General features: G+C 38.4%; 1 protein-coding gene across 6 annotated transcripts in view; it reads left to right on the top strand.

Annotated features, from left to right (window-relative positions):
- GPATCH1 (G-patch domain containing 1) overlaps positions 1 to 17757 on the top strand; it is a 35469-nt gene extending 17712 nt beyond the window's left edge. For 2 of the 6 annotated variants that reach the window (XM_080638735.1, XM_080638734.1), the window contains one exon: positions 133 to 1379. In XM_080638735.1, coding sequence (XP_080494861.1) covers positions 133 to 154 — 22 coding nt within the window. In that variant the 3' untranslated portion in view covers positions 155 to 1379. Of the gene's footprint in view, positions 1 to 132; positions 1380 to 2044; positions 2136 to 3790; positions 3919 to 17230; positions 17300 to 17686 lie in introns of those variants that run through there. The other 4 variants (XR_013958831.1, XR_013958832.1, XR_013958833.1 and 1 more) reach the window with 4 other exon arrangements.
- Positions 17758 to 26433: the final 8676 nt, after the last annotated feature.

The raw sequence follows: 26433 nt of genomic DNA on the forward strand, positions 1-26433 counted from the left end.
GAAAATGTTTTTATCTTGTGTAAGTCAGATCTGTCAAACTAAGGATTAAGAAACTGCTCAAGTAATCAAATGGTTTTAATGTCAGATTTTACATATCAACCTGACCTGTTTCTTTTGCTTTCTCCCTTTTAGATTAAAACAACTTCAGCATTGAAGAGGCGCCTTGCTTGCTTCGGTGCTGTGTGACTTGATCTCAAATTTTTGATCTCCTCCATGATGGTAGATCAGTTGTACACTTTTGAAGCACAGTAGAACTGGATTCATACTGAATTTGTTTGAAAGCAGATATGCGTATGTTAATTTTGTGGTGCTTCAGATGTTTAAAATATATGGATTATGGAATACTGAAAAGACCCCTTCCTGGGCAGCATAATCTGAAATGCTGCTGGTTTGATTTCAATTAACATGAAGCTGTGTATTCTAATGAATATAAGTATTACAAATAGTTTACAAAGGTCATTGCCTAGGACCTCTAAAATGCTGGGGATAAGTTTCAGCCTGAGTTCCGTTAGAAAGTTGATTACTAAAGCCATGTAAATTTTGCATTGGGTGCAAATATTTTTAATGAGTCTAATGCAGAATTTTGCATTGCAGCTCTCTTTACACAGCTCTCTAAGTGCCTGTACTTAGAGAGTTATTTTTACTTCTTCAAAATGTATACAGCATTTACCATAGCAGTTCTAAACCAATAAACTGTCATTTAGACACAGATTAAGGCTAATGTACTAGCAGATTAGTGCTATTATCTGCTTTATTTTATGTAGTTACAATGAAAACAGTTTATACTGTTGTTTGTTTCATGCAATATGCAATTGTCATCTTGTAAAATTATTTTAATGTAAACTATGAAATAATACTGCATTGTATTTTTAATGCTGAGGTTGCAAAAATATACCCAGGTGTGTGTGGAAACCAAAACAATCATCTTGCTTAGAACCGTGAACAAAAGCCGTAAGTGAAATTCACTGTCGTTGATGGCAGTTCTCTGGGGCATGATTCCATTTATTTTCAGTATCCAGAGCTCATGAGGAGAGTGAACTAATAGAGTTGTCTCATGTTGACACATGGATTGTGGGATTTGTGAATGTAAAAGCAGCATGAAAACTTGAGTTTTGAAGGAGAAATAAAAAATTGGACCTTGAGGTTGTCTCCGTTACAAAAAAAACCAAACAAAACAAAACAACCAAAAACCAGGACATAGTAGTATAGTTTTTGCTTCAGAGGCGTTCTGGTGGGAGCAGCGCTGCACCCGCCCTGGGATAGAACCCATGTCCGCTGGGAGCGCTGGGGCCCAGCCCTCCGCGCCGCCTTGCCGCCGCCGCCTGAGGGAGCACGCGGGGCGTTATGGCGGCGGAGAGCAGCTGCAGGGACTTTTTGGCCCTTGGGCCACCCCCGGAGCCTTCCCCGACAGAGTCGCTGGGATAACCGTGAGGTGGCAGTGCAGGTAGTCCGGGAGGGGAGGGAGGGGTGGATGCTGGGAGCTGAGGTTGGAAAGGTGTTGCTTTGTGTGGTTAACACTCAGTGGCAGCTAGATTTTTGTTAGTTGTGTTAGTTTTGTTAGCACACAAACGTGTGCTGGACAGTCATGAGTGAACTCCCAAATGTCTGCAGAAAAGCCTTTTCAAGATCTGTAATGGTCTTGGCTGAAATGCGTGGCCTAAGAGCTCCAGATATGCTGTCCTCAGTGTAAAAGCTTCATGTGCTTGCCTTCTCTGGGCCACATTCAAGGAAAAAAGTGTTTGAAAGACTCAAGAGACTTAATGAGATTTAAAGATAAATATTACTTTTCATGAAATGAAGAAGAATTGTGAAAACAAACCAAACCTCTTTCCAGAAAAAATAAAAACAAAACCCACATCCATCAACTTTTCTTCTTCAACCAGATTTGCTAAATGCGCACCCAGTACCCAGGAGAGGATGTGAACCCTTCCCAGACAAATGGAACATGGAATGTTCTTGTCCGGTTTTTGCTTTTGTGCTCTCCCTTGTGAACTAAGCTGACAAAAATGATTTCAAGGGAATATACTTCTTTATTCTTTTACAGATCCAATTCAGTATTCTGAGAGGACACAGTGACACTGTGAGCTCCTGTCACTTTTGCTATGGAGACACAAAAATACTGTCATGCTCTTATGGTAAGACAGTGAAGCTCTGGGTATGTTGTGAATGCAATAACAAATTAAAAAACCTTAAAGCTGAAATTAAACAAGGAATGTTGTACAGGCAGGAAGATTGACTGAATCATCAAGGAGCTGTCTGAAGATATTTGAGTTTAAAAATAGCAGCTGTAAATGTGTTTGCAGTTACAGACAAATACTAAAACTCCTGCTTTATGCTTTGAACAGTCTTTGAAAGGTGACTCTTGTTAAGCATATGTGGCATACACTGAATTAGAGCTCTGGTTTATTAATATTTGAAGACTGTAAGTTGATATGCAAAGCTTACCCTTTTTTGCTAGAAAGTTCCTTTTTCCCATGTGTTATGTGTGTGGCTGTTTGTGGCGAAGTAGACTTCAGGGATCACACAGTTGTTATCAGAGTGGCTGCAGTGTTCTCATACTTGTTGCTTGCTTTTTATTTAAATCTGGATTGACACCCTTTATTTTCTTGTTCCTCCAAGTTTTGTGTAGTTAGTTGGGGTTTCCCTAAAATTCCAGCCACCCTGACAAGGCAACAGTGAGGTCTGAACTGGGGAAGTGTCCAGGTTCTGGGTGCTGAATCTAAATTTAGTCTAAAAGCAGGCTTGGAGACATTGTTATGCGAGCCCTTGAATTCTCTGTAAAAAAGCTGACAATGTAGCCATGCTAAATAGATTGCATGCATTTAATCTGGTGTATAGTAAACAGTCATGACTTAATTCAAGAATTGGTAATGAGTTATATGAGTACCTTAGTATGCGTACTGATGAACTAATTTTATAACACATCTGAAGTGTTGACTTCTTACCAATGCCAGACTAGGTTTCTACCATAATCTAAACCTTTTTTCAGAAATACTGAAAAAGCCCAAAAACTCCAAAAGAGTAGAAAGTCCAGGCAGCTTGTCCAGCCCATGATGTTATCCAGGGGCTATAGATGGCTCAATCTAAGAAATGAGGAAGTCTAGAATAAAAAAAGTCTTGTCTTTTAATGATCAGTTCCAAAGTAAATACACACGTGGAGACCTTAAGCAAATATTGTAGATAGGAGAAATATGGATAAGTATCTCAGCTTGTTAGTCATGGCATTTATGGTTTATTAACAACTGTCATGTTGACAGTTTCAAACTTTGCTCCTTTGTCTGAACTCAGAAATGGAACTTGTATTTTTCTGTGTTTAGTGAAATGGTGTTCAGCTGTCTTACATGTAAGTGAAATCGAGACCCAAAAATAAGAAAATAATCCTTTTTTTTTTTTTTTTTTAAAGCATGGTAGGTTCATGAAGTTTCTGCTGGAAAGGCCATAATGTACCACTTGCCTGAAGTGTGGGAGGGCTAATCTGTCTAAGAAATTTGATTTTTATATTTTTATCTAAGAAAGACTTTCTCAATATTTCTTGAGCAATACTTATTTTTCAGAATCTATGTGAAAGTATTTGCCTGAGTATTGGGAATTTTCTGACAGCAATGTGTAGGCAGGGTTGTGTTCATTTGTTTTGGTAAGATTAATTTTGTCTGCAGAAGCCTCACTTCCTCTTCTGCATGAACAGCTGTAACAGTTAGAATTCAGGAGAACACAGAGGACTTGGTCACAGGGGGTTAGGCCAGCCCTGACATATTTCACTTTAGGGTCTTCTTTTCCTTTGAAAGAATAGATACCAAATGATTGAGTGGACTGAGAAAGCATGTGAAGTACCTCTTGAGAGCTGACAGTATCTCACTGACAGTCCACACATCTTTTGGAAAACGAAGATTAATAGGGCGCACAGCAGACAAAGACGAGGTGAGTCTGGAAGGGCACTTGTGACTGCAAGCCTTTTTTGACTTGGAAAAATAGAATAACATACAGTAACTTTGATGTTTTGGTTTGTATTTTTTTTTTCTTTTTTTCCCTTCAGTCTTAGAGACATTACTAATGATTCCAGTTGTGTCTGATAAGATCTGTAGTGCATTGACACACATTCAGAAAATAAGTGGAAAAAGTGAAAATAAATCTACTTTCGCTCCAGTTTTGCCTGTTATGAAGAGGTGCCAAGTGAGTAGGATAGTGAAAGTCCTTGTAAAGAAGCAGCTCTAAATATGAGACTTGATGGTAAAAAGGGGACTAGTGGTCAGAAGTGCAAGATTTTATTCTCATATTGAAGACAAAAGGAAAAGCACAATGCACAGAAGGGGGCCTGCTTCCTGATTCTGAAACCTCTTGGTGCTTATGCAAACAAAAATCTAATTGAGTTAATTGGATTAATTATGGAAATGGACGATTATTTGCCTAGATGACTGATCCTGTGATACTTTGATCTGCAAGTTGCTTTGTGTGGCAGCTGGCCTCCTGTGTGTGTGTCTGTTTGGGGTTTTTGTTTGGGTTTGTTTTATTTTTATGTTTACAGTCAGGCACCATGATCCATTTGTAAAGCTTGATACAATACTTTAGTTCTATTACTAAAGAACTTCAGGGCTTTCCTCATGGGTTAGGACTGCACTATGTTTTGAACATTATACATGTATGACAAAAAGGTGGTCCCTTCCTGAAATCACTTAAAACACTCTGTGTAACAGACTAAGTAGGCAGAAGATGATGGAAAATGATAATGGCCTTAAGTTACACCAGGTTTATATTGGTTTATATTTATATTAAGTTTATATTGGATATTAGCAGCAATTCCTTCACTGTCAGGCATTGGAACAGACTGCCTAGGGAAGTGGTGAAGTTGCCATCCCTACAGGTTTTTAAAAGATGTGTAGATGTGCCAGTTAGGAACATGGTTTAGTGATGGATTTGGCAGTGCTGGGTTGGACTTAATGATCTTAAAGGTTTTTTCCAATGTAAATTTATAGAATCATAGAATCATAGAATAGTTAGGGTTGGAAAGGACCTTAAGATCATCTAGTTCCAAATTCCCTGCCATGGGCAGGGACACCCCACACTAAACCATGCCACCCAAGGCCCCATCCAACCTGGCCTTCAACACCGCCAAGGATGGAGCATTCACAACCTCCCTGGGCAACCCATTCCAGTGCCTCATCACCCTCACAGGAAAGAATTTCTTCCTTATATCCAATCTAAACTTCCCCTGTTTAAGTTTGAACCCGTTACCCCTTGTCCTGTCACTACAGTCCCTGATGAATAGTCCCTCCCCAGCATCCTTGTAGGCCCCCTTCAGATACTGGAAGGCTGCTATGAGGTCTCCACGTAGCCTTCTCTTCTGCAGGCTGAATAGCCCCAACTTTCTCTGCCTATCTTCATACGGGAGGTGCTCCAGCCCCCTGATCATCCTCATGGCCCTCCTCTGGACTTGTTCCAACAGTCCCATGTCCTTTTTATGTTGAGGACACCAGAACTGCACACAATACTCCAAGTGAGGTCTCATGAGAGCAGAGTAGAGGGGCAGGATCACCTCCTTCGACCTGCTGGTCACGCTCCTCTTGATGCAGCCCAGGATACGGTTGGCTTTCTGGGCTGTGAGCGCACACTGCCGGCTCATGTTCATTTTCTCATCCACCAACACCCCCAAGTCCTTCTCTGCAGGGCTGCTCTGAATCTCTTCTCTGCCTGACCTGTAGCTGTGCCTGGGATTCGCCGACCCAGGTGTAGGACCTTGCACTTGTCATGGTTAAACTTCATAAGCTTGGCATCAGCCCACCTCACAAGCGTGTCAAGGTCCCTCTGGATGGCATCCCTTCCCTCCGGCGTATCGACTGAACTACACAGCTTGGTGTCATCGGTAAACTTGCTGAGGGCGCACTCAATCCCACTGTCCACGTCACCGACAAAGATGTTGAACAAGACCGGTCCCAACACCGATCCCTGAGGGACACCACTCGTTACTGGTCTCCAGCTGGACATCGAGCCATTGACCACAACTCTTTGCGTGCTGCCATCCAGCCGCTTCTTTATCCACCGAGTGGTCCACCCATCAAATTGATGTCTCTCCAATTTAGAGACAAGGATGTCTTGCAGGAGAGTGTCGAACGCTTTGCACAAGTCCAGGTAGATGATGTTAACTGCTCTGCCCCTGGCCATCAGTTTTGTAGCCCCATCAAAGAAGGCCACCAAATTGGTCAGGCAGGATTTCCCCTTAGTGAAGCCATGCTGGCTGTCACCAACCACCTCCTTGTTTTTCATGTGCCTTAGCATGTCTTCCAGGAGAATCTGCTCCAAGATTTTGCCAGGCACAGAGGTGAGACTGACTGGTCTGTAATTCCCCGGGTCATCCATTTTCCCCTTCTTGAAAATGGGGGTTATATTTCCCTTTTTCCAGTCATTGGGAACTTCACCTGACTGCCATGATTTTTCAAATATGATGGACAGTGGCTTAGCAACTTCATTTGCAGGTCCTTCAGGACCCACAGATGGATTTCGTTAGGTCCCACGGACTTGTGTACATTTAGGTTTTTAAGATGGTCTCGAACCAGATCCTCTCCTACAGTGGGCCCAGGGTCTTCATTCTTACAGTCCCTGCGTCCGCCTTCCGAGACTTGGGTGGCGCGGTCAGAGCCTTTGCCAGTGAAGGCTGAGGCAAAGAAGTCATTAAGAACCTCAGCCTTCTCCAAATCCAGGGTAGCCAGTTCTCCTGATATCTTCCGGAGGGGGCCTACGTTGTCCCTAGTCTGTCTTTTATTCACTACGTACCTATAGAATCCCTTCCTGTTATCCTTAACATCCCTAGCCAAGTTCAATTCTAACTCGGCCTTGGCTTTCCTAACCTGGTCCCTAGCTTCCCGAACAACATCCCTGTATTCTTCCCAGGCTGCCTGTCCCTGCTTCCACCTTCTATAAGCCTCTTTTTTCTTTTGAATTTTCCTGAGCAGCTCCTTATCCATCCAAGGAGGTCTCCTGGCCCTCCTGCTGCACTTCCTTCTAGTTGGGATGCAACACTCCTGAGCTTGTAGCAGGTGATCCTTGAATAACAGCCAATGGTCTTGGGCCCCCCTGCCCTCTACGGCTGTATCCCATGGAACCTTACTAAGCAGGTTCTTGAAGAAGCCAAAGTCTGCTCTCTTGAAGTCCAGGGCAGTGAGCTTGCTGCATGCTCTTCTCACTGTCCTGAGGATCTTGAACTCAACCATCTCACAATTGCTACAACCAAGGCTGCCCTGGAGCATCACATTTCCAACCAGCCCTTCCCTGTTGGTGAGGACGAGGTCAAGCATGACACCTCTCCTTGTCGGCTCCTCTGTTACTTGCAGAAGGAAGTTGTCTTCCACACAATCGAGGAACCTCCTGGATTGCTTGTGCCGGGCTGTTCCTTCACTCCAACAGATGTCAGGGTGGTTGAAGTCCCCCATGAGAACAAGGCCCTGAGAGCGTGAGGCTTTTCCTATCTGTCTATAGAGCGCTTCATCCACAGATTCCTCTTGATCAGGCCATCTGTAAGAGATCCCCACAGTAATGTCTCCCATAGTTGTTCTCCCTTTAACCCTGACCCACAAACTCTCTGTCGACTGAACACTTGCCAGGATTTAGGTATGGACTTGGATATGGGAGTCTAAGGAGGTCTATTTTCAGGAAATTTCTAGTGGAAACTAACATGATGTGCAGGAGATAAATAGAAGCCTGCTGGATGAAGAATGCTGTTTCAGTCAGTCTTGAAATAAAAAGGAGTAGAGAGTCTGGGATTGTAAGAGTAACTAAAGTAAGACTAAGGTTACTGGTTTCATGAATTTTGTTTTCCCATATTTTGTGATGCTTTGTATTTTTTTACAATTTAGCAAAGCACTTCCTAATTAAACTAATTTGGATTTTTTCAAGGATGTTGAGAAAGGTTTTCTTATTCACGTTTTTGAAGAACAACACACTGCCCCAATTTCTGAGTGCAGCTTGACTCCTGATGACAGAAGGTGACTGTTTTCTGTCTTAATTTATTAAAAAGACCAAAATCCACCTGGTTTTAGTGATGTCAGGGTTCAATTTCAGTGCATCTGGAAACATTTAGTACAAAATTTAGAACAAATAATTTACTTTTTCATTCCTTCCTATGATTTTCTTACTTGTATGACATCAAACTTCTTTTGCTGAATTTGGTGCTTCATAAGTAATTCTGTTAAACTTTTACCTTACATCTCTGTTCCTCCATCTACTCCTCCTGCTTCTCTCCATCCTTGCATTGTCATTTATGCTGTCCATACTCTGCCAGACTCCTTTATCCACATGAGCTACCAAAAATTTCACCTTGTTCTCATCTACAGTTTGTACAGGAGCTCTTAAATCTTTTCCATTTTCTGTATGATGTCTGCTGAATTAAACAATCTTTTTGTTGTCTGAAATGCATGTTGGAATAGTCGAATAGGTGTAGATAGTGTAGCCTGATAGATTATGGCCTCTTGTAGGGTAACAGACTCATTTAATTCTGTTTCTGAGTTATATGGCCTGTCAATCTATTTTTGCCATAAGTTCTGAAAGGAGTATATAAGTACATATCACTGATATAAAAGAACAACATTGAATTAGCCAAGGTTGAGGGGTTTATTTGTCAGTGAGATTTATATCTTCATAAAAATTCTCTTCTGTCTGTATCATTTATTAATATTCTGTAGCCTTTCCATTAAGCCTGTCTTGTCAATTAAAGAAGAAATGCCTCTTAATCCAGTGTCAGTCTGTGGCCCTAATAATTAAAACAACTGCAGCATATATTAACGTTCTGTTAAGTAGGTCATGCAGTGCCTCCAGGGGTTCCATTTCTGGCATATTTTATCATTAAGTCATAGTTTAAATCAATTTTTATTAGATTTTAGAGTTGACCAATTAGGTTTTTGGTTATTGAATAGTACACATGCTATACTGCCTATTGCGATTGTGAAACAGCAAGTAAAATACCATTGCATGCAGCCCTGGAAACCACTCTCCAATCAAAAATGCCACCTATTCGTAAGCTTCTTACGGTCTTCTGTATTACATGCTTCTGTTTAGTAGCAGAGATTGTGTTGCTTGCAGGAAGTACAGGGAAATATGCAGGAAGGTTGCAGGAATCTATGGAGAAAATAAACATTTTAATAATTGTATTTTTAGTTTTTAGAATGTTAATGCATAAAGCTTCTTGGGCAAATGTATAAAAGTGACAATTGATGTGCCTTTTTATTTTTTTAAAGTTCAGCAGTACTAAAAACATTTGTCACATCGGGTGACTTTCAGTAGTATTACTGTAGGTGTTTGGGAATATTCTAATGAAACTCTGTAAGAGACAAATTTTTGACCTTGCATTTAATGGAAACCCTGCCAGTTTTAGTAAACTCATATTGACTAGCTTTGTTGTCTAATGTGGCTTTGTGTATGTGCAGAGCAGTGTTTGTGGTAGAGGGTTACCCAGCAACAAAACCACTGCAAATCCCAAAAAACCCTACTGACAAGAACACTTCACATTCATTAAAGAAAAGACATTGTAATGGCTTTAAAATTATTCTAATGTTAGAAGTAATTAAATACCTTGTAATGGATGAAATGAAATTGAGGTGACTGCACTGAAAATTATGCATATGAAATTTTTATTATTAATTTCTATCTCAGCTAATCTGTGCAATAATTTTTGCTGTGGCCTTTAAAAACCTATTTTAAATTAGTGGGTGTGGGGATGTCAAATTATTGTCAGAATTAAAAGTCAGTTATTTTTTAATATAACATTCTTTTAAGTGAAAACATTGCTGTTTAACAATTTTTAGTATGGTAACATTGTCATATGATAACACTGTCAAGGCTTGGGATATGGAAACAGGAAAAATGCTTGTATGTATCCTTTTGAGTGCATCTTGCAGAAGGTACAACTGTAAAATTCAGGTTTATTGCTTTGTTATTGATAAATAAGAAAACACAACATTCTTCATTAGCACAATACGATATAGTTAGGGTAGATAGGTTTCATTTCTAGTCCTACATTTGGTGCTGTTAATTGCTTGATCTTGGGCAAGTCTCTTGATGAAGATGTCTCAGTTATATAAGGGTATGATAATAATAACCTGTCTCAGAAGATACATTTAAGATTAAATTAACATTTTGGGATTTGAACAGGGTGGCCTTGTCTAATTTTAAGGTTATTGCTAATGCAAAGATAGAAAGATTCGATATAAAGACATCTATCAGCTTTTACCAAAACAAAGTAATATCAAAAGCCTTCTTTCTGAAGCTGCTTCTAGATTATATCAAGTCTGCTGTAAGACTCTCTTTAACTGTCAAACATGTTTCTAAACCCTTTTATTTTCTCTTTAGTGGACAGAGGAACATGACAGCACTGTAACTTCATGTAATATTTCTTATGATGGGATATGTGGTATCTAGTTCTGACAGAGAAATTGCCATACATATTTTTGATTCAGTAAGTACAACAGTAGTGGCACACATCCGAGGTAAAACTTAAGACTTTTACGTCTTGCTCACGCAGCTCTTGAATTTTCTTCTTTTATCACCAAATATCGAGAAAGCTGAATTATTCAATTCAGTTCAAATATCCTTACTTGAGAAAGAAAAAGGAAACTTCCCTGTAAGATACTAAACCCAGTTTTTAGCACAGGCTTATAAAAAGGAGATAATGGGCCAGAATGAGGCCAACACTGATTCTTTTTTGATGAATAATTTTGCTAGTGAGGTCTCAGTTCCATGAAGCTTCCACTCAGGACTGCAGGTCAGGGAGTTCCCCATTCCTGCAGAATCAGCTTCAGAATATATGAGCAGTCTCACATGTTAAATTAGCACATGGTTAACATGCTCCTGTCAGTCAGAGCCTGATGGTAAAATCATCTGTATTTTAAAAAGTGCACTAATGGATTACGGGTATTAGAACTGCCTCTGTTGGGTGACACTATCAGGACGTACTTTATTTACATTACTTTAATGGGGCTATTTGTGATCTCAAAGTATAATTAGCTAAGTGCTCCCTGAGAGTCTGTTGGCATTATCATTGGTGTTAGAGCCACACTTCCAGATTTACTTTTAGGAACGGAGCAGAGATTTTACTATGGGGCAGCGTGTGAATTTACACTATATGTGTATGTGAGTGCCTGGGTACAGGTTTGTATTTTGTCATATCTGCAGTTACTGTGAGGCCTGTCTTTCATTGTTAGGTAGGTGAGGTGGTGTCCTGGCCAGTGTAACAGCAATTTTGAAATTAGAGTGTTTGTGTTTGGAGATCCAGATGCAATTATTCAAAATATCCAATAGTTTCATTTGATGTATTTTGTTTAGGTCATCACAAAAGTACAATCACAAGATGTTGTTTTGATCCTGATAACCAGAGAGTGACTTCAGTATCATGCGATAAGACCATAAAGCTATGCGATATGATAACACGATCCACCTCAATTACAATTAACGAGTAAGAAACAATACTACAGTTCATTATCCGTGGTGTTATTTGCAGCTTTCACAATTATCAGTGAGATTTATTCTAAGATTAATACTAGAGAAAATGAACAATAATTGTTGACCTAAAGAAAGTAGTACACAAGCAAATGACATATATAGAAAGTGTGACTAAAATAGTCCATTCAAGCTTCCTGCTGTAAATAATTGAAAAATTGTATTTTGATGGCTATAAGCATTTCTAGTGCTTTTTTCTTTTTTTTAGACCTCCTGTGTTCTTGGGTATATATAGAGGCAGAAGATAGCATATGCAATATGGTACTGAAGTTTATAAACTTCTCATTCTGATTTCTACTAATTGGGAAAAATGCATAATAATTGAGGAATGAGGAGATAAAATGTTACTTAGAATAGAGAAACCTTTAAAAACATTGTAGCGTAAACCAAAAATAATACAGATGAGATGGAGAAAATACACCTAGATGTTGTGAATTGAAAACTAATCATGAGTTATTACAGAATATTTTGTGGTAATTAGGTTTTGCACTGCAATCAGATCACCTTAGCCCTTCATAAAATTCATGGGCCTCAGAGCAACCATAGGATGATCTACTCTGCTGCTAATGAGCTCCATTTAAGACCTGACAGACTTTAAAACAATCTGTTCCATTGTTTCACTGCATTAATCATTAAACAGGATTTCCTAAGGTGGACCGTTTTGGCTGCAGCTTGAGCTAGTATGTTTCTGTTCAGATCCACTTCAAACATGGAGATCAAATTATTCTCTTATTTTCTTCTACATTTTCATATATGTCCAAGAACTTTTATTATAGCTACTGGAGTAATCTTTTTAGTAGATTAAACCATCCTTATTCATTTAACATAAAATTATTATTTCCTATTTTACTGATCATTCTTGTTGATCTCTGAAATCTTTCCAACTGGCCCACATTTTCTTGAATTATATGGCCCCATAATGTATTCCCTCTAACTGGAAAATATATGAAATTAATATTATATGCTTCTCTGTGGATGCACTTCTTCATACAAAGAGATTTACTCTTTGTTTGACAGCATGATCGTGAAGAGGAGTCCGTATTTGTTACATACTTCTTAGAGAACTGCAGTGTAGTCCGTTGTTCCAACTCCTTATTTGGGCAGTTGATTATTTGTATGTTACTACAGAATGTCAGACTTGACAAAATCAAACCCTATATATCAGATTATTGACCAAACACTGTAAGACTCTGGTTATAGAGCTGGTTATAATTCTTTTATTTTCTTGAGAATTTCTTCAATTTGTGAAGATAATTATAAATTTTGAATTTTAACCTTCTCCCTTGTATAACTGCAGATCCTCTTTGGCTTCATATCTGTACTCTTTATCTGATTATCTACATTGTTAATTGAAGTATGAAATAGGACAGGTTTCAGGACCACAGTGCAGTCTGTACTTTTATTTTCACAGTGAATCAATTACAACCACTCTCTTGACAACAGAGATTGTTTTTCCAGATCATTTTTCCCTATATGCTTTTGGAGAAGGTCATGCCCAGTGCCAGGAGCACTGCTCAGTGTGATCTCCTGAGCCTTCACTTGCCTACCTCTTAATGTTTCTCACTGAAGTCAGTAAAGACATTATTTAGGATTTTGTTAGCATTTTAAGAAGGAAGTATGCAACAATAGGGATGTCAAATCAACTGTTAAAAATATCAATGGCTTTAAATAAACTCAAGTAATTTAACTTTAAATTCTTAAAACAATAATCAGAGAGTCTGCCTTTAAACACTAATAAAATTGTCTTTGAGGGATTAGGAATTACTTTGGATGGGAAATTCAATCTGGAACATTGTAATGTTTCTTTTAAATTGCACTGACTACAGCATTGTTTCCTGTAAGAGATGCTCATAATCCTTTCCCCACTGTAGACTTCAGGAAGCACTGGAGACCCCACCCAATTCTGGAACATCCATATTTCTTTTCTGATGGGTATTGCTGCTTCCAAAATTAGACTTGAATTTAGAATTGTTTAGTCTTTTTCCTATGAATGTTTGAGTTGAAATTTAAACGTAGAAATAAATGCATGCTATTTACTTCATGAAAAATGGATGTGGTTTTTTTTTTTGTTTTTTTTTTTGTTTTTTTTTTTTTGTAATTTAATAAGATGTGTTGTAGTTGCTGAACAATTTCTTGTTAAACTGTGTTCAACATTTAACAGCTGGGCTTCAATCCTGCAAAAGGACCTAATCCTGTAAGAAACTGAAAAGCTTGTGCTGGCTGTGAGTTTGTAAGCAGCTCCAGAGACTTTACGTAACTATTCACATGGTTAAAATTCAGAATGGTTTACTTGATGGACAGGGTGGAAGATGTTGCAGGAGATTCTTTGAGAGATTTGTAATGGTCACTAAATCTCATTCTTCTGTAGTTTTCATCTGTATTTCAGGGGACAGAGCAATGCTATCTCAGATTGCTGCTTTACCTCTGATGGTGATTATTTGTGCGCAGCATCCTGGGACAAAAGCTTAAAAATATGCGATATAGGAGGAGAATTTCAGTGTCATGAACCTGTTTCCTTGAATGAAGGACATGAGGGTTCTGTTAGTTCCTGCATTTTTAGCCAAGATGGTGAGTTATCTTCCTGTTAGTGCACAATATATATTCATACCTTTGTATAGAACGTCTCAGATAAACCATGAATGACCTGTAATCATGTAGGTAATTAATTCATCATTTCCAATTATAACATGTTTGACTATGAGAAAATGATGTCCAGGTGTCCTGGTTTTGGCTGGGGTAGAGTTCATTTTCTTCCTAGTAGCTGGTGCAGTGCTGTGTTTTGGCTTTAGTTGGAGAATGATGTTGATAACACACCGATGTTTTAGTTGTTGCTCAGTAGTGCTTACCCTAATCAAGAGCTTTTCAGTTTCTTATGCTCTGCCATTGAGGGAGCACAGCCAGGACAGCTGACCTGAACTGGCCAAAGGAGTATTCCATACCACAGAGCATCATGCTCAGTATAGAAACTGGAGAGTTGGCTGGGGACAAGGCTGCTTGGGGATGGGCTGGGCATGAGTGAGCGGATTAAAACAGCTGCTCTTCTGGGATGGATTAATACGAATTTCTGTGGATTGTGGTCTAACTGGCTGGTTCTTTTGCAACTTCACATCTCAGTACTCCAGTGAAGTGACTCCTGAACTGGTGGCAGCAGGTTAATCTGCAGTCATAAGCAATCAATGCCTTCTGTGTTAGGCAGCCAAAATAAATACGTAGCAACTCTGGGGGAAAAAATGTACCTGTGTCTTGAAGACATGCAAATGCAGATAGGCCTGTGACTATTGAATCTGAAAGCATGCTTTCCACACTGACCTTTACTTTTTTGTTAACAGTTGTACAATTTCGTAAGTATTCTTACTTTTCTAAATCGACAAAATCTCCATGTCTGTTTTTTTTCCACTCTGTTGTGTGCTTGCTAAATTTCTGTGTTAATATTTACAAAATTAAGAACATTAACAACAAGTAGCTGAAAGGAACTTCCATCTTGTTAAGCCATGACTAATAGCTCATTATTTAGACTTTTTTTCATAAAGTCTGACTCAGTGTTAGAAGGAGCCTCTTTTATTAGTCTGCATGACAAAGCAAAGATAAACCACAGTATTCTGATTTTACATTTCAGCATCCCTTGTTGTGTCTGGTGGATATGACAAAGCTGTAGCTATATGGGATACAGATGCAGGCTATAAAAAGCTAAGCTTAAAGGTACTGAGCTCTTATTTGGTTACTGTTTTGATGAGAAGGTATAAGATGTATTGCTGTTTTCAAAAGCGTTGTGTATTTCATTAGCTGACAAATACCCTTGCCTGTCCTTTTTAGATACAGGCAGGGATATATCCTGGATTTGTGTGATTTGATTTCCTAGAACAGTACATTCCTGTACAACTAGCTACAAAGATATTACCTTTGTTGAGTCAGTTGTTAACAAGCTCTTAAAATTCTCTTTTTGTGAACAAGCTCATGTAAAGATTGTGCTGAATGGACTTGTACCTATGTTTTAGGAGAGACTTTCTTCCAGCAAGTAACAAGAGCTAGGTTACATAGTTTATGTTACTGCTTATAGTGATGGGCTGTGGTCCAACATCTTACAGTTTTTAGGAGCAACAATTCTGTAAATGAGGTAGCCATTCAATATTTAGCTATCCTTAGAGATAGGCCTTCTCTTTTCTTCCATATCCATGGTAATACTAGCCAAAATCTGAGGCAGAAAGTAATACCTGCATAAAATAAATTAAAAAAAAATCCAACTCTCATTAGGCTTGCTTTGTACCATCGTGACTTTATTTTTTGCAAACATACCATATTGTATTACGATGCCTTTCATTCGTTTCTTATTTTAGTGGAAACAATCCACTAATCAGACATGTGGATCAAAGAAAAGGATTAACAGTATTCATAAAGTTATGTGCATGCATTTTGCAAATACTAGTTTCAGAAAAGTCGCATGATGTCAGAGTTCAGATTTTTGCAACCTTGGGTCTTTCCTGTCTTATGATTTAGGGGACTTTTTTTTTACTTACTGCATATCCTATTCAAGATGTAGTTAAAACACTCATGAACAAATCTACCTGGAAGATCTCAGAAAAGACCACATTCATTCTGAACCTTGGGCTTAAAAGTAGCTTTCAACTGCTGTCACATTCAAAATAACATCTTCATATAGGAGAGCTTGTAAGCCTGTGCCTTACGCTTGTTGCCTTAAAGGTAAGCTTACCTACCCTCTGGAATTGGAACTGTGCTAATTAAACCTTTTGAGCAGTAACAGTACATCAGCATCGGTGCTTTATACAACAAAAGTACTGCAAATTTCCCAGTTCACAGCAATCACTGTAACTAACTTGGCTTCCCATAAAAAAGAAGGAATCTGTGTAAATGCTAGTATCTTTGTAACTATGGAGAATTCCAGTTTAGTATCCATGCCTTGGTATAATTATATTCTGGGCTCATAATTAAACTTGAAAACATGTTTTAAAGATCCTGCTATGAAAACCATGCTTTATGTACACATGTTTGAGTGCTGTATGCTGGAAAAGTATATGTTCATTTTACATTATATTTCTCAGGTGTGGCATCTGTCTACCAAAATGATAACCATGCCTTCCTAAACTCTAGGAATTTTATCTGTTAATACCATTCATGTTTGAATAACCTCCCTAGCTGGTAAATAATTTGTTTTAGAGTTTAACCTGTTTCTATTCTTATGCTGCCTCAATGCTGTTAACCTCAAATCAGTTGTGCTGCTGTTATGTGAACAAGGATATCTTACACAGCTGCTTGACTTGGCCTACTTTTGGAAGTGGTTTCCTTCCCTTAAAATGGGGGGAAGCTGCTGTCCGTTCCCACAGCTCCTGCCTGTTATCACCTGATAAACAGCCTCAAGAGTTTTTAGGTAACGAGTGTCACAAGTCCACTTTCTCTTCACATTTCTTTATTAAACTGTTTAAAAACCAGAAAGGATATATGCTTAAATGGAGCTTAAACCCATGGTAGCTGTGTAGCTGTCATTCTTCTGAGTGCTTCAGCTATGAGTCTGCTTACTAGAGATGGTAACAACCACTGATTTTCAGGTATCTGTAGGGAAGTATGAAATTCATAACATTTTTTTCTTGATGAGCCTTCAGGTAGTCTAGATAAGAATTTTCTCACTGATTTCAAAATGGATTTATGGTACAAATAGTTGGTTTTATTATAATAAAAATAGTAAGTTCTTTTTTTCTTTTCCCCCCATGTGTTATAATTACATTTTGCTTTACTGTAGGGTCATTGGGACTGGGTGACAGATGTTGCTATCAGCAGAAACAAGAAATGGATTCTTTCAGCCTCAAAGGTAATTGCTAATTGCTGATCTGATTTTAAGAACTGACTTATAAATGGATGTGAATATTTCATTCCTTGTTTTTGGCTTTTTTGGGATTATTTAACAATGGTCAAGTTGCTCATAAAAGTGCTAAGTTGTGATCAGTACTTTTCTTGGGCAATTACAGAAGATCTTGAATTTGGTAAGTACATTTACTTTTGGTTATTTTAAAATGTGCGGGCAGTTTCAGATTGCTAAAGATAGTTTCCAAAGACATGATATTTAAATGTGACAGAGTTTAGCTCTCATTTTGAGAGGGCTTATCTGATGAGATGCCATTTCTTCCTTATGGAAATGATGTAAATCTCTCTTTTGGTAGTATACAAAACTATCAAAATAATTGTATCTTTTTCTCAGGATTCTACTTTGCGATTGTGGAATGTTGAGAAGATGGATGATGTGCCTTCAGTGACAGAAATCAGAAAAGAAAGAGGCTCAAAAATTGCTCAGGTTCAATCACTTTGTTTTTTAATTACACCTTGTATTTTATTCAGAAAGAAAATTTGAATGTTAAAGGAAAGCTGTCAGATTTCTAGGCTGAAAACACAAATTGATTATGTTTGTTCTCTCTGCAAAAATTGTCAAATACTTTTTTGTGAGTGGGATGTAGGGCTTTTTAAAAATTGATTTTGGTAAGGACACCGATTTTCGTATACAGGTGCATTTTTGATTTTAGAAAAAACAGCCACGTATGTGTACTTTAAAAAATAATCATATTCTGGTTTTCTGCTCATGGTGCTTCTGCAGTGTAATTGGCCGCTTAAGACAGGAGCATTACTAGACCAAGGGGGGTAATATTCGTGTGCTCCTGGACATAAACCAGCTAATAGGAATCGAAAGGAATGTCTTTTAAAGCTGAGGCTGTATGTATTCTGACTTCTAAACCATAAATTAGACAGAGGTGTTAGGAAAAGAGAACATTAACAAGCCTAATACTATTGAAACATGCTTTTTATTACAGTTCCTCAATTGGTTTTGGTAGTGGATTTGCAAGAGCTTGTGTACATTTTCCTCCTTGTCAATAAGCATTAACTGAAAGTGCATGAAAAATAACTTTTTTTTTCTTCTATATTATTTTTATCAGATTTTCTTGTTCAGTAGCAGGTATTCAAAAGCAGGTAGCAGCTTTTTAAGCTTTTAAATAAGTTTTACAAATGTTCCAGCAGTGAAAATGTGTACATTCCTAAAAGAATCAATTAACAGAAATGTGAGGATATGGTCAAAATTGACACAGGATTTTTTCTTTTTTTTTTTTTGTGCATTTTAGCAATACTTAAAGCATACCAAAAAATTAAAAAAAAAGTCTCAAACTTTTTGTAAATAGTTTCACAAGTAGGAAATTGATAAAAGTGCCTTAAACTTCATGAGTATGTGTGTAGTCAGTAGAAAAACTTATTTGTACTGACTGTAGTGGCTTAATAGTTCATCTAAGATTATTGTAATCTGACAATTTTCCATTTATTATTTTTCTTTTTTCATGTCTCCTTTAGTCAGAGAATGATCAGGTAAAAAAGTAAACAAAAAAAGCCCCAAGCCATCTAGTGTTAATCACCGAGATAGGACAGCTAAAAGCTGAATACCCATCAAGCCACCCAAAAAAGTAAAGTATAGTAGTTTATTAGCTGAAAGAAATAAAATCAGAGTTCACATAAAAATAGGGGTTTAGTCAGGAAAAAACCTCCAAACCATTAATCCCAGGAATAAATTCTGAGCCGCACTATCTGTGTCAAGCTACACGAACTCAGTGCATCTCAGAAGTCAGACCTAGATATAGTTGTACGTGTGTATATCGAGCTGTACCTTAATGTGTGAATTAATGCACACGTCATAGGTGATTAACTGAAATGCCATTCTTTTTAAATTATATTTACACCAGTGTGAAGGGTGTGAAAGACCTTTCTTGTGCCTGCAATGTAGTGACTCTGAAATGATATCCAAGTGTGTCTTCTCTCGTCTGTCTTCTCCACTGAGAAAAATTTTGTCATTGCCACCTTCTGTTTCTCCTAATCTTTAAATTAAACTAGGAGTCTTGGGATGTTAATGCATTTAAGTGTAAGTAGAGTGTCTGTACATCTTTATGTAACACACGTATAAAGCTAAGACTTTCCTCTAACCTTGCTCTACTGTAGTAGTCTGTATGAAGAATAATAATATAGATCTTACTAATCCACTAAACAGCTGGGATGTATCAGGTAAAGACTAAAATCCCCAGGAGTAGAAATCTTACTTATGGTGCTTGGTACTAGAGAATAAAATTACTTACCTGTCCTGTGGTGAATTTTAAAAAATTTTAAATGAATATACCACTTGAAGGTCAGTCTTACTGAAGAAAATGTGTTTATGTAAATTATTGACATATTGACATAAATTATCCTTATGTTCTTAAATAAACCATTCTTCTTTACTATGGCAAGCAAAGAACTGATGCTGTCAGTGAACATGAGTTCTGTGGGAAAAACCATGAATAAAACCATGAACTTTTTTGTAACTTGTTGCCATATCCCTTACAAAATATTTGTAAAGGAGCTTTTGGGCACTGAGGGTAAGTTCTGGTTCAAGGCTCCCTCCAACAAGGAGCATAGTATTTTTTCTACCCTTTCTTAGGAGTAACCCTGAAAGGATTACATCTATTCAGTATATATGAGAATGCCAAATAATAAAATATTAAGTGCTTAAAAATGTTTGGAAGCCTTATTCCTAAAAATAGCCTTTTCAACCTTTCTTTTTAAAAGGAGCTTAAAGTGGGGAAAACAGTTGGAATGGGGCATGTGACAGTCTGGAATGCAGTTAAGCTATGGAAACAAAGAAAGATCTTTGGTAGATCAAAGAAAGAAAGATCAAAGGTAGATCTTTTTTTCCCCTTGTTTAAATTATGTGAATTGTGTAACAACAATTACACTTCAATCCAAGGTTAAACTAAAAATGTTCAAGGGAATAGTCTGTTTTGTACAGATTTGTGGCTTTGAATAAGTATTACGTGATAAATTGTAAACTTTTCCAGCATTCTTTCCCTCTTTACTCCTTGTTTTGTTACAGAGATTCAAAGAAAATGCAGTGTCTGTGCTCCTATGTTTGTGTTTTTTTAAACATCACATAAAATATGCATGTTTTATAGCTGAATTAATTTGGCTTTAATGTAGTTAGTAATACTGAATTAATTTGTGTGTTAGAAAAGATTAGTCCTAAAATAATTAATGTTCTATTAAAATTGGAAGTGTTCTTTGTTTCTTTCTTTACCCATTTCAGCTGGAAAAATCAACACTCCCATTTTTTTTTCCACTGAAACAGGGAAAAAACCAGTTGCTTTACAGAGGCTTGGTTCATTTTGCATTAGTAATGTGAATAGGTTGGAGATTTTCTTTTGAATTAATCCTTTTTGCTATTTCCCAAATTGAGAAGAACAAGGAAAAATGAATTCTTACTTTCAACTTTTAATAAAACCGGTTTTATTAGTTACTGCTGGTTTCTATCCATTACCATCACCTGTTTAGTGCTTGGGTGCCATGCCAGTCAACTTGTCTTCAGCCCTGAACCGCTCACCACTGCAGCAGCAGGCCCCTTCTTTGCAGCACACGTTTTGCAGAGAATGGGATAATTACGGATAATTCACAAGTTGGAGCTTTATCTGCATTTTTCTGGCTTTTGTACCCCTGTAGTTTGACTAATGCCCTAAGTCCCTGTTCTTATCTGATGACAAAACTGTAAGGCTGTTTTAGATAAGTCAGTGTGGCTGCCTTTCTGTAGGAGTTATTGGAAGAATAGCATCTGTAATTTCACAGAATCCCAGACTTCTTTGGGTTGGAAGGGACCTTAAAACTCATCCAGTTCCAACACCCTGCCACTAGAGCAGGTTGCTTCAAGCACCATCCAACCTGGCCTTGAACACGCTGACATCGGAGGTACAGCCCCGCGCCTCGCAGCGGGGCCTGCAGGGCAGTGCAGCGGCCGTTCCTTCCCGGCTGTTCCCGCCAGCAGCTCCACCTCTGCTCACCTTCGGCAGGAGCTGGGTCCACCGCCGGGCTCTGCCGGCCTGCGAGGACGGTTCGGTAGCGCTGCTGGCGACACACCCGGAAAGGGGCGGAAGCTGGGTCGTCGTTATGTCAATGCAGTAGGGCCTTGTGGACAAGCCAACTAACGCCGGGCGCCGTGGCTTAGTTGGTTAAAGCGCCTGTCTAGTAAACAGGAGATCCTGGGTTCGAATCCCAGCGGTGCCTGTGTCGGGGAGTTGCTCGCATTTTATTCGCTGGGAGGGGCGCGGAGCTGCAGCTACATGACCATTAGGGCGAAAAAGACCATTATACAGATGAAAATTCGGGTGCCGTTGTGCATTCCCACCCACGGCTCAGTGTCCGTGCAGACATAGAAGAATCTTCTTCTCAAATTTATCTTACTTCTCGTCTCCAGATTGTCAATAGCCTCTCAGTTGGGTCAGTGAATCTTTTTTTTTTTTTTTAAGCCTGTTATAGCCTGACTCAGATATGCTGAGGAGGTGTCTGATGCTGAGGTGTTCATCACCCGTCGGGACCAAGATGTACCTGCCACCTCCTCTTACATGTGTCATGTAAAGCCTGGCTTTCCCAAGTAGAAGTGGTAATTGGCACTCTGTGCTATCCTCCATGAGATTAGTGACACAGCCGAGAACTGGAAGGCTTTCCTTGACATCTTGAAAGTTCTGCCATATTAGGCTCGTGAATTAGGTTCAGAGAAATTATTCCAAATTTGTGTTACTGTAAACAGCAGAAACCGGAGAATCCATCCTCAGATCTAAAACCAAAAGGCTTAAAATCCATTAATACAAGTCCCAACCTTAGCAGCCAGATCCTCAGGTGTTTTCTCAGGCTCACACAGCAGGGATGGGAATAAATGGAAATATGGACATTCGGAGGGTCGGATTTTCAAGACCCAGATCTGCAGCCATATCACAGTTGTCAATAGCCCCAAATGCAATGTGTAAGTCTCAAGTCCAGTATGAACATCTTGAGTTGTAACATTTACCTGCAGGAATCTTTGAGTAGTATTTATTGCAAAAATGCAATATTTGCGTATTTGCATTTTTATTTTTAATGTGAGCTGAATAAGATTCCTTCTCCTGCTCCTCACCCAAATGTTACACCATCATGTCGATAACCAGTGAAGCAAAGCAGTTGTACTCTGGAAATAATCCTGTCACCAGCTGCTCTACAATGCAGCCATTGGTGCTTGTAGACCCCTTGCCCTTATGCTAGTGGTTATTTTCAATTTTGTATTTGATAATACACATCTCATCAAGTGTGATCGCTTTAATGCCCATTAAGCGAGAGCACGCCTGGTCAGACTGGCCTTGTGCATCGAGGGACCTACTCTTTGCTCCTCAGCTGCTCTTTGGCTCTGGACATGCTGCTCTTCACTTTGATCTCTTTTGCCATCTGCAAAATTACAATAATACTTACTGATCTTACAGGATTGCTGGGAGAGTTAATTAATGTTGCATGAAGCACTTTGAGCTTTTGGATAAAATCAATATGATTAAAGCCATGGTTTTATTTTTCTTCTCCGAAGCTCAGTCTTTCTGCAGTTAGGTCATGCTGGTACCAACCCTCTTCAATAGCGCTGGCAATGTTCACAGGTGCATTTGGACAGTTTCTGGGAAAAGGGGTCTGACTTCATCTCATTGATGGGATAGAAAATCAACTTGCAGATACAACACTGGAAGGGTTTAAATAAAGGTGTTCACTGGAAATGTAGTATGTAGGACAGTTTTAGTCATTTTGTTGAAGGTGCTTATTAGCTATTCAGATTACTGCATGCTTATCTGCAGAAATACATGTACTACTTGTTTATACAGGCTAGTGATTTTCCATCAAGATACTTTTCATACTTTAATCTCTAAAATAGTGCAGCGTTTTATACGAAGGTATGTGATTATTACATTGATGTAATATTGATACTGCCTGAGAAGAGATAAGTAAGAGGTAGCTTATGATGAGTATTTAGAAAATACTTAAAAAATTCTTCTAATTGTAAAAAATGCCATTGTTTTGATCCCAAGCCTAAACCAAATGGCCACAGTCTGTAAGAAAGAAGGGCATATCCCATATTGCTTACAGAATGTTACTATAATAACTGCCTCCTTCAAATGGAACCAGTTAATACCTGGTAAAGACAGGGAATCCTTGCAATTTAAGTATGATAAATACAACCTTTTGTAAAAGCTATTATAGGAGTTCACATATGACCCTGGCCAATCCATATGATAGACACAAATTCCTAGAACTAGTAATTGTGCTCTGGTACTTTTATTCACAAACCATACACTGATCAACATTTTTAGACCTGTAACAAATCTCTGAAATCAAGGTGGAACCAAAGAATAATTGCCACTAGGAAGTATACTCTTTGGTTATTCAACCTGGGAGAGCAAATCCACCTGCCTTTGAAAATCTGGGATAAAATAAATGATGTAAGATCTTGAACAGTAACTGTTTGGGTCCTCTCTGTGCACTTTACACAGGTAATTTAACTGTGATTTTCCATCTGGAATAGAAAAGACCACATTTCTGGGCTTTTATGAAAGCCTTAAAAATAACCTTGAGATGAACAAATAAAATATCTTTCTGTGTATGTAACTGGAAGAGAATTTTGTGTTCTAGAAGTTTTTCATGCTGTGTCCCAGTGGTGTCAAATTTACTGAGGTGAAAAAGAGAGAAACAAGGCATCTGACTACTTGTATATTCACAAATAAAGTATGTTTCCTTTTGTTTTCTAACAGCAGCTACAGCTCTGGAAAAATGTGTTCTAATTGAATATTTACTTTTTAAATAGGAGACTAAGGTATTGAAATAACTGTGCTTTATAGAGCTCTGGGCTGGGGCAGGTGACTTTTAAAGCCCAGGAACTACCTTTTGAGAGGTGTCAGCTCAGATTCTAGCTTTGTTCTCAGCTTCTGTTGCTGCTGTAGGTTTTCTCTTTTGGTGTCTAACTGACATAATTTGAACACTTAGTATTTGATCTGCGAAGTGTACACCAGTGGTGGAAAAGGATGATATGCTGGCATACTTTGACTTAAACACAGCATATACTGTACCTCTGAGGAGCTGTAGGGTAATAAATTTATCCTGGTACATATATTTTTAATAAGACTTTACCTTAGGCAGTTGCCAAAAATTCCATAATTTGTTCCTGTTAGTGATTTGTAGCTGAATTAGGAGCACGAACATAGCCTATTCTTGAAAATCAGCTGCTTAGGTTCTGTCAAGGTGCTATAGAAGAGTAACACGTAAAGTAATATCTAAACAGCTTAGCATTTATGTAAAAATAATGTGAAATGGTGACATTAAATTCCAGTTTTTGACATTTAAAAGAACTATTAAAGTGGCAGGAATTGCTCTAGATGTTTAACTTTTGTGCTATTGTGACTAATTTCTTAGGAGTTTCATAACTAGCTTATGCTGTGAAATTGCATCCGGAACTTAACTACAGTCAAAGTGACCCTGTGCTACTGACTCAATGAAGTTTAGCATGTTAAGGATCACTTAAGAAAATGGCTGTACTCAAATTGAATCAGACCAAAGGTGCATCTAGTCCAGTTTCCTCTCTATAACCATGGCAAATGACACGTCTAAGGCAGAATGTAAGTATAGGGTAGACATGCAGTGATATTTTGCTGGAATACCCTACCAGCTCATGGTCTTGAACTCTCATGTACAGACCCAATCAAATTTAATTTTTCATTTGTCCATGTCGGTGGGTAGGAAAAAGTGAAGTGACTCCTGCAGGCAGATGTGCATATTGGAGACATCTTTGTCATAGGGACAGTTGCCTAAAGAATGAGAATATTAGAGGCAGTCAAATGTTTAGTGGCTGTTTATTGCAGCAGTGACTATAGGCTTAAGGGAAGATACTTTCCAGTTTGCCTGTGGGCTGGCATTGCTGCCTGCAGCTTATTCACAAAGATTTGGGTGGAAGTGTTTGATGAAAACATGGAGTGAATCCACATTGCCTGTTAACCCCAGTTTGTAAGACTGCCGTTTCGTGTTTCCTGACACGCTGTTCTGTGATGTGTCCTGCTTCATCAGGCATGTCCAGTTACACAGTGTCATGCCTGTGTAATGTGATGTGATGTACATGTCATGAAAGGATTTGCCAGAGTGTAATATGTCAGCTCTGAACTTTGGGGACGGACTCTGGAGTGAGCTGTTCGGGATACCATAGTCTACATATTGGAAAACAAAGACATTTCCAGTTATTGCTTTGTTGTTTGTAGAAAATATACATATGGATGGTTTAATTTGTAAGTCATTTGCAAATGATACCTGTTACTTGCAGGCTTGTTGTTGGATTTTAATTTTCTGCTCTTACAACGAAAGCAATGACATTAAAGAGTCTTATTGTGAAGGAAGTATTTGCCCCATCACCCAGCAGATCAGTCCCTCGTGTATATTCTGCTTCTGATATTTACAGTCTAGATGTTTCGGGAGGTAGAACTGGCCAGTGAACTCTAGAGATAGATATCCCATAGAGGTCACTTAAAAGACAGCAAACACAACAGAGGCAGCAGCAAAGAGAGTAAGAGATGAGCACTAAGCAATTTAGATTCTTCCTATTTAAGATCTGTTACTCCATTCTCCAGTCAACCCAGCTCATAAGTATATCTGAATAGGAAAGAAAAAAACAGGGTTTTGAAAGGTTGGATGTATTTCAGTTCAGAACAAAAACACAGATTCTTCAAGGAGGGAGACATGTTAGCTAGAAAATTGTAAGTTATATACCTTCTGCAGCAAAATGGCAAATTTTCAATCCAAAAGTCCACAGCCACAAAATGTGGGGTTCTGTGGAACCAGTAAGAGAAGTGAGGTGGTTTTAGAGATGTTCTTTGACCACTCTGAAAAATGTTATTTTATTAGCCACACTTGGCTTCTGTTCAGAAGTTTACCGTCTTGAAGGTGTTTTCGCTTCTCATGTTTTAAATGTACACTGCCTATCTTGTCAATTTGGATTTGTTTTATTAGATAGTGAAGCCATTACAGTTAGTTTATTTTCAGCTCAACCTTCTATTTCTGTTCCAGTAGGGTATAAATGAATTAACAAGTGTATATATATGAAAGTTAATTTTTATCTCTTTGTGT

The sequence above is a fragment of the Psittacula echo genome (assembly GCF_963264785.1).
Source record: "Psittacula echo genome assembly, chromosome: Z".
NCBI lineage: Eukaryota > Metazoa > Chordata > Aves > Psittaciformes > Psittacidae > Psittacula > Psittacula echo.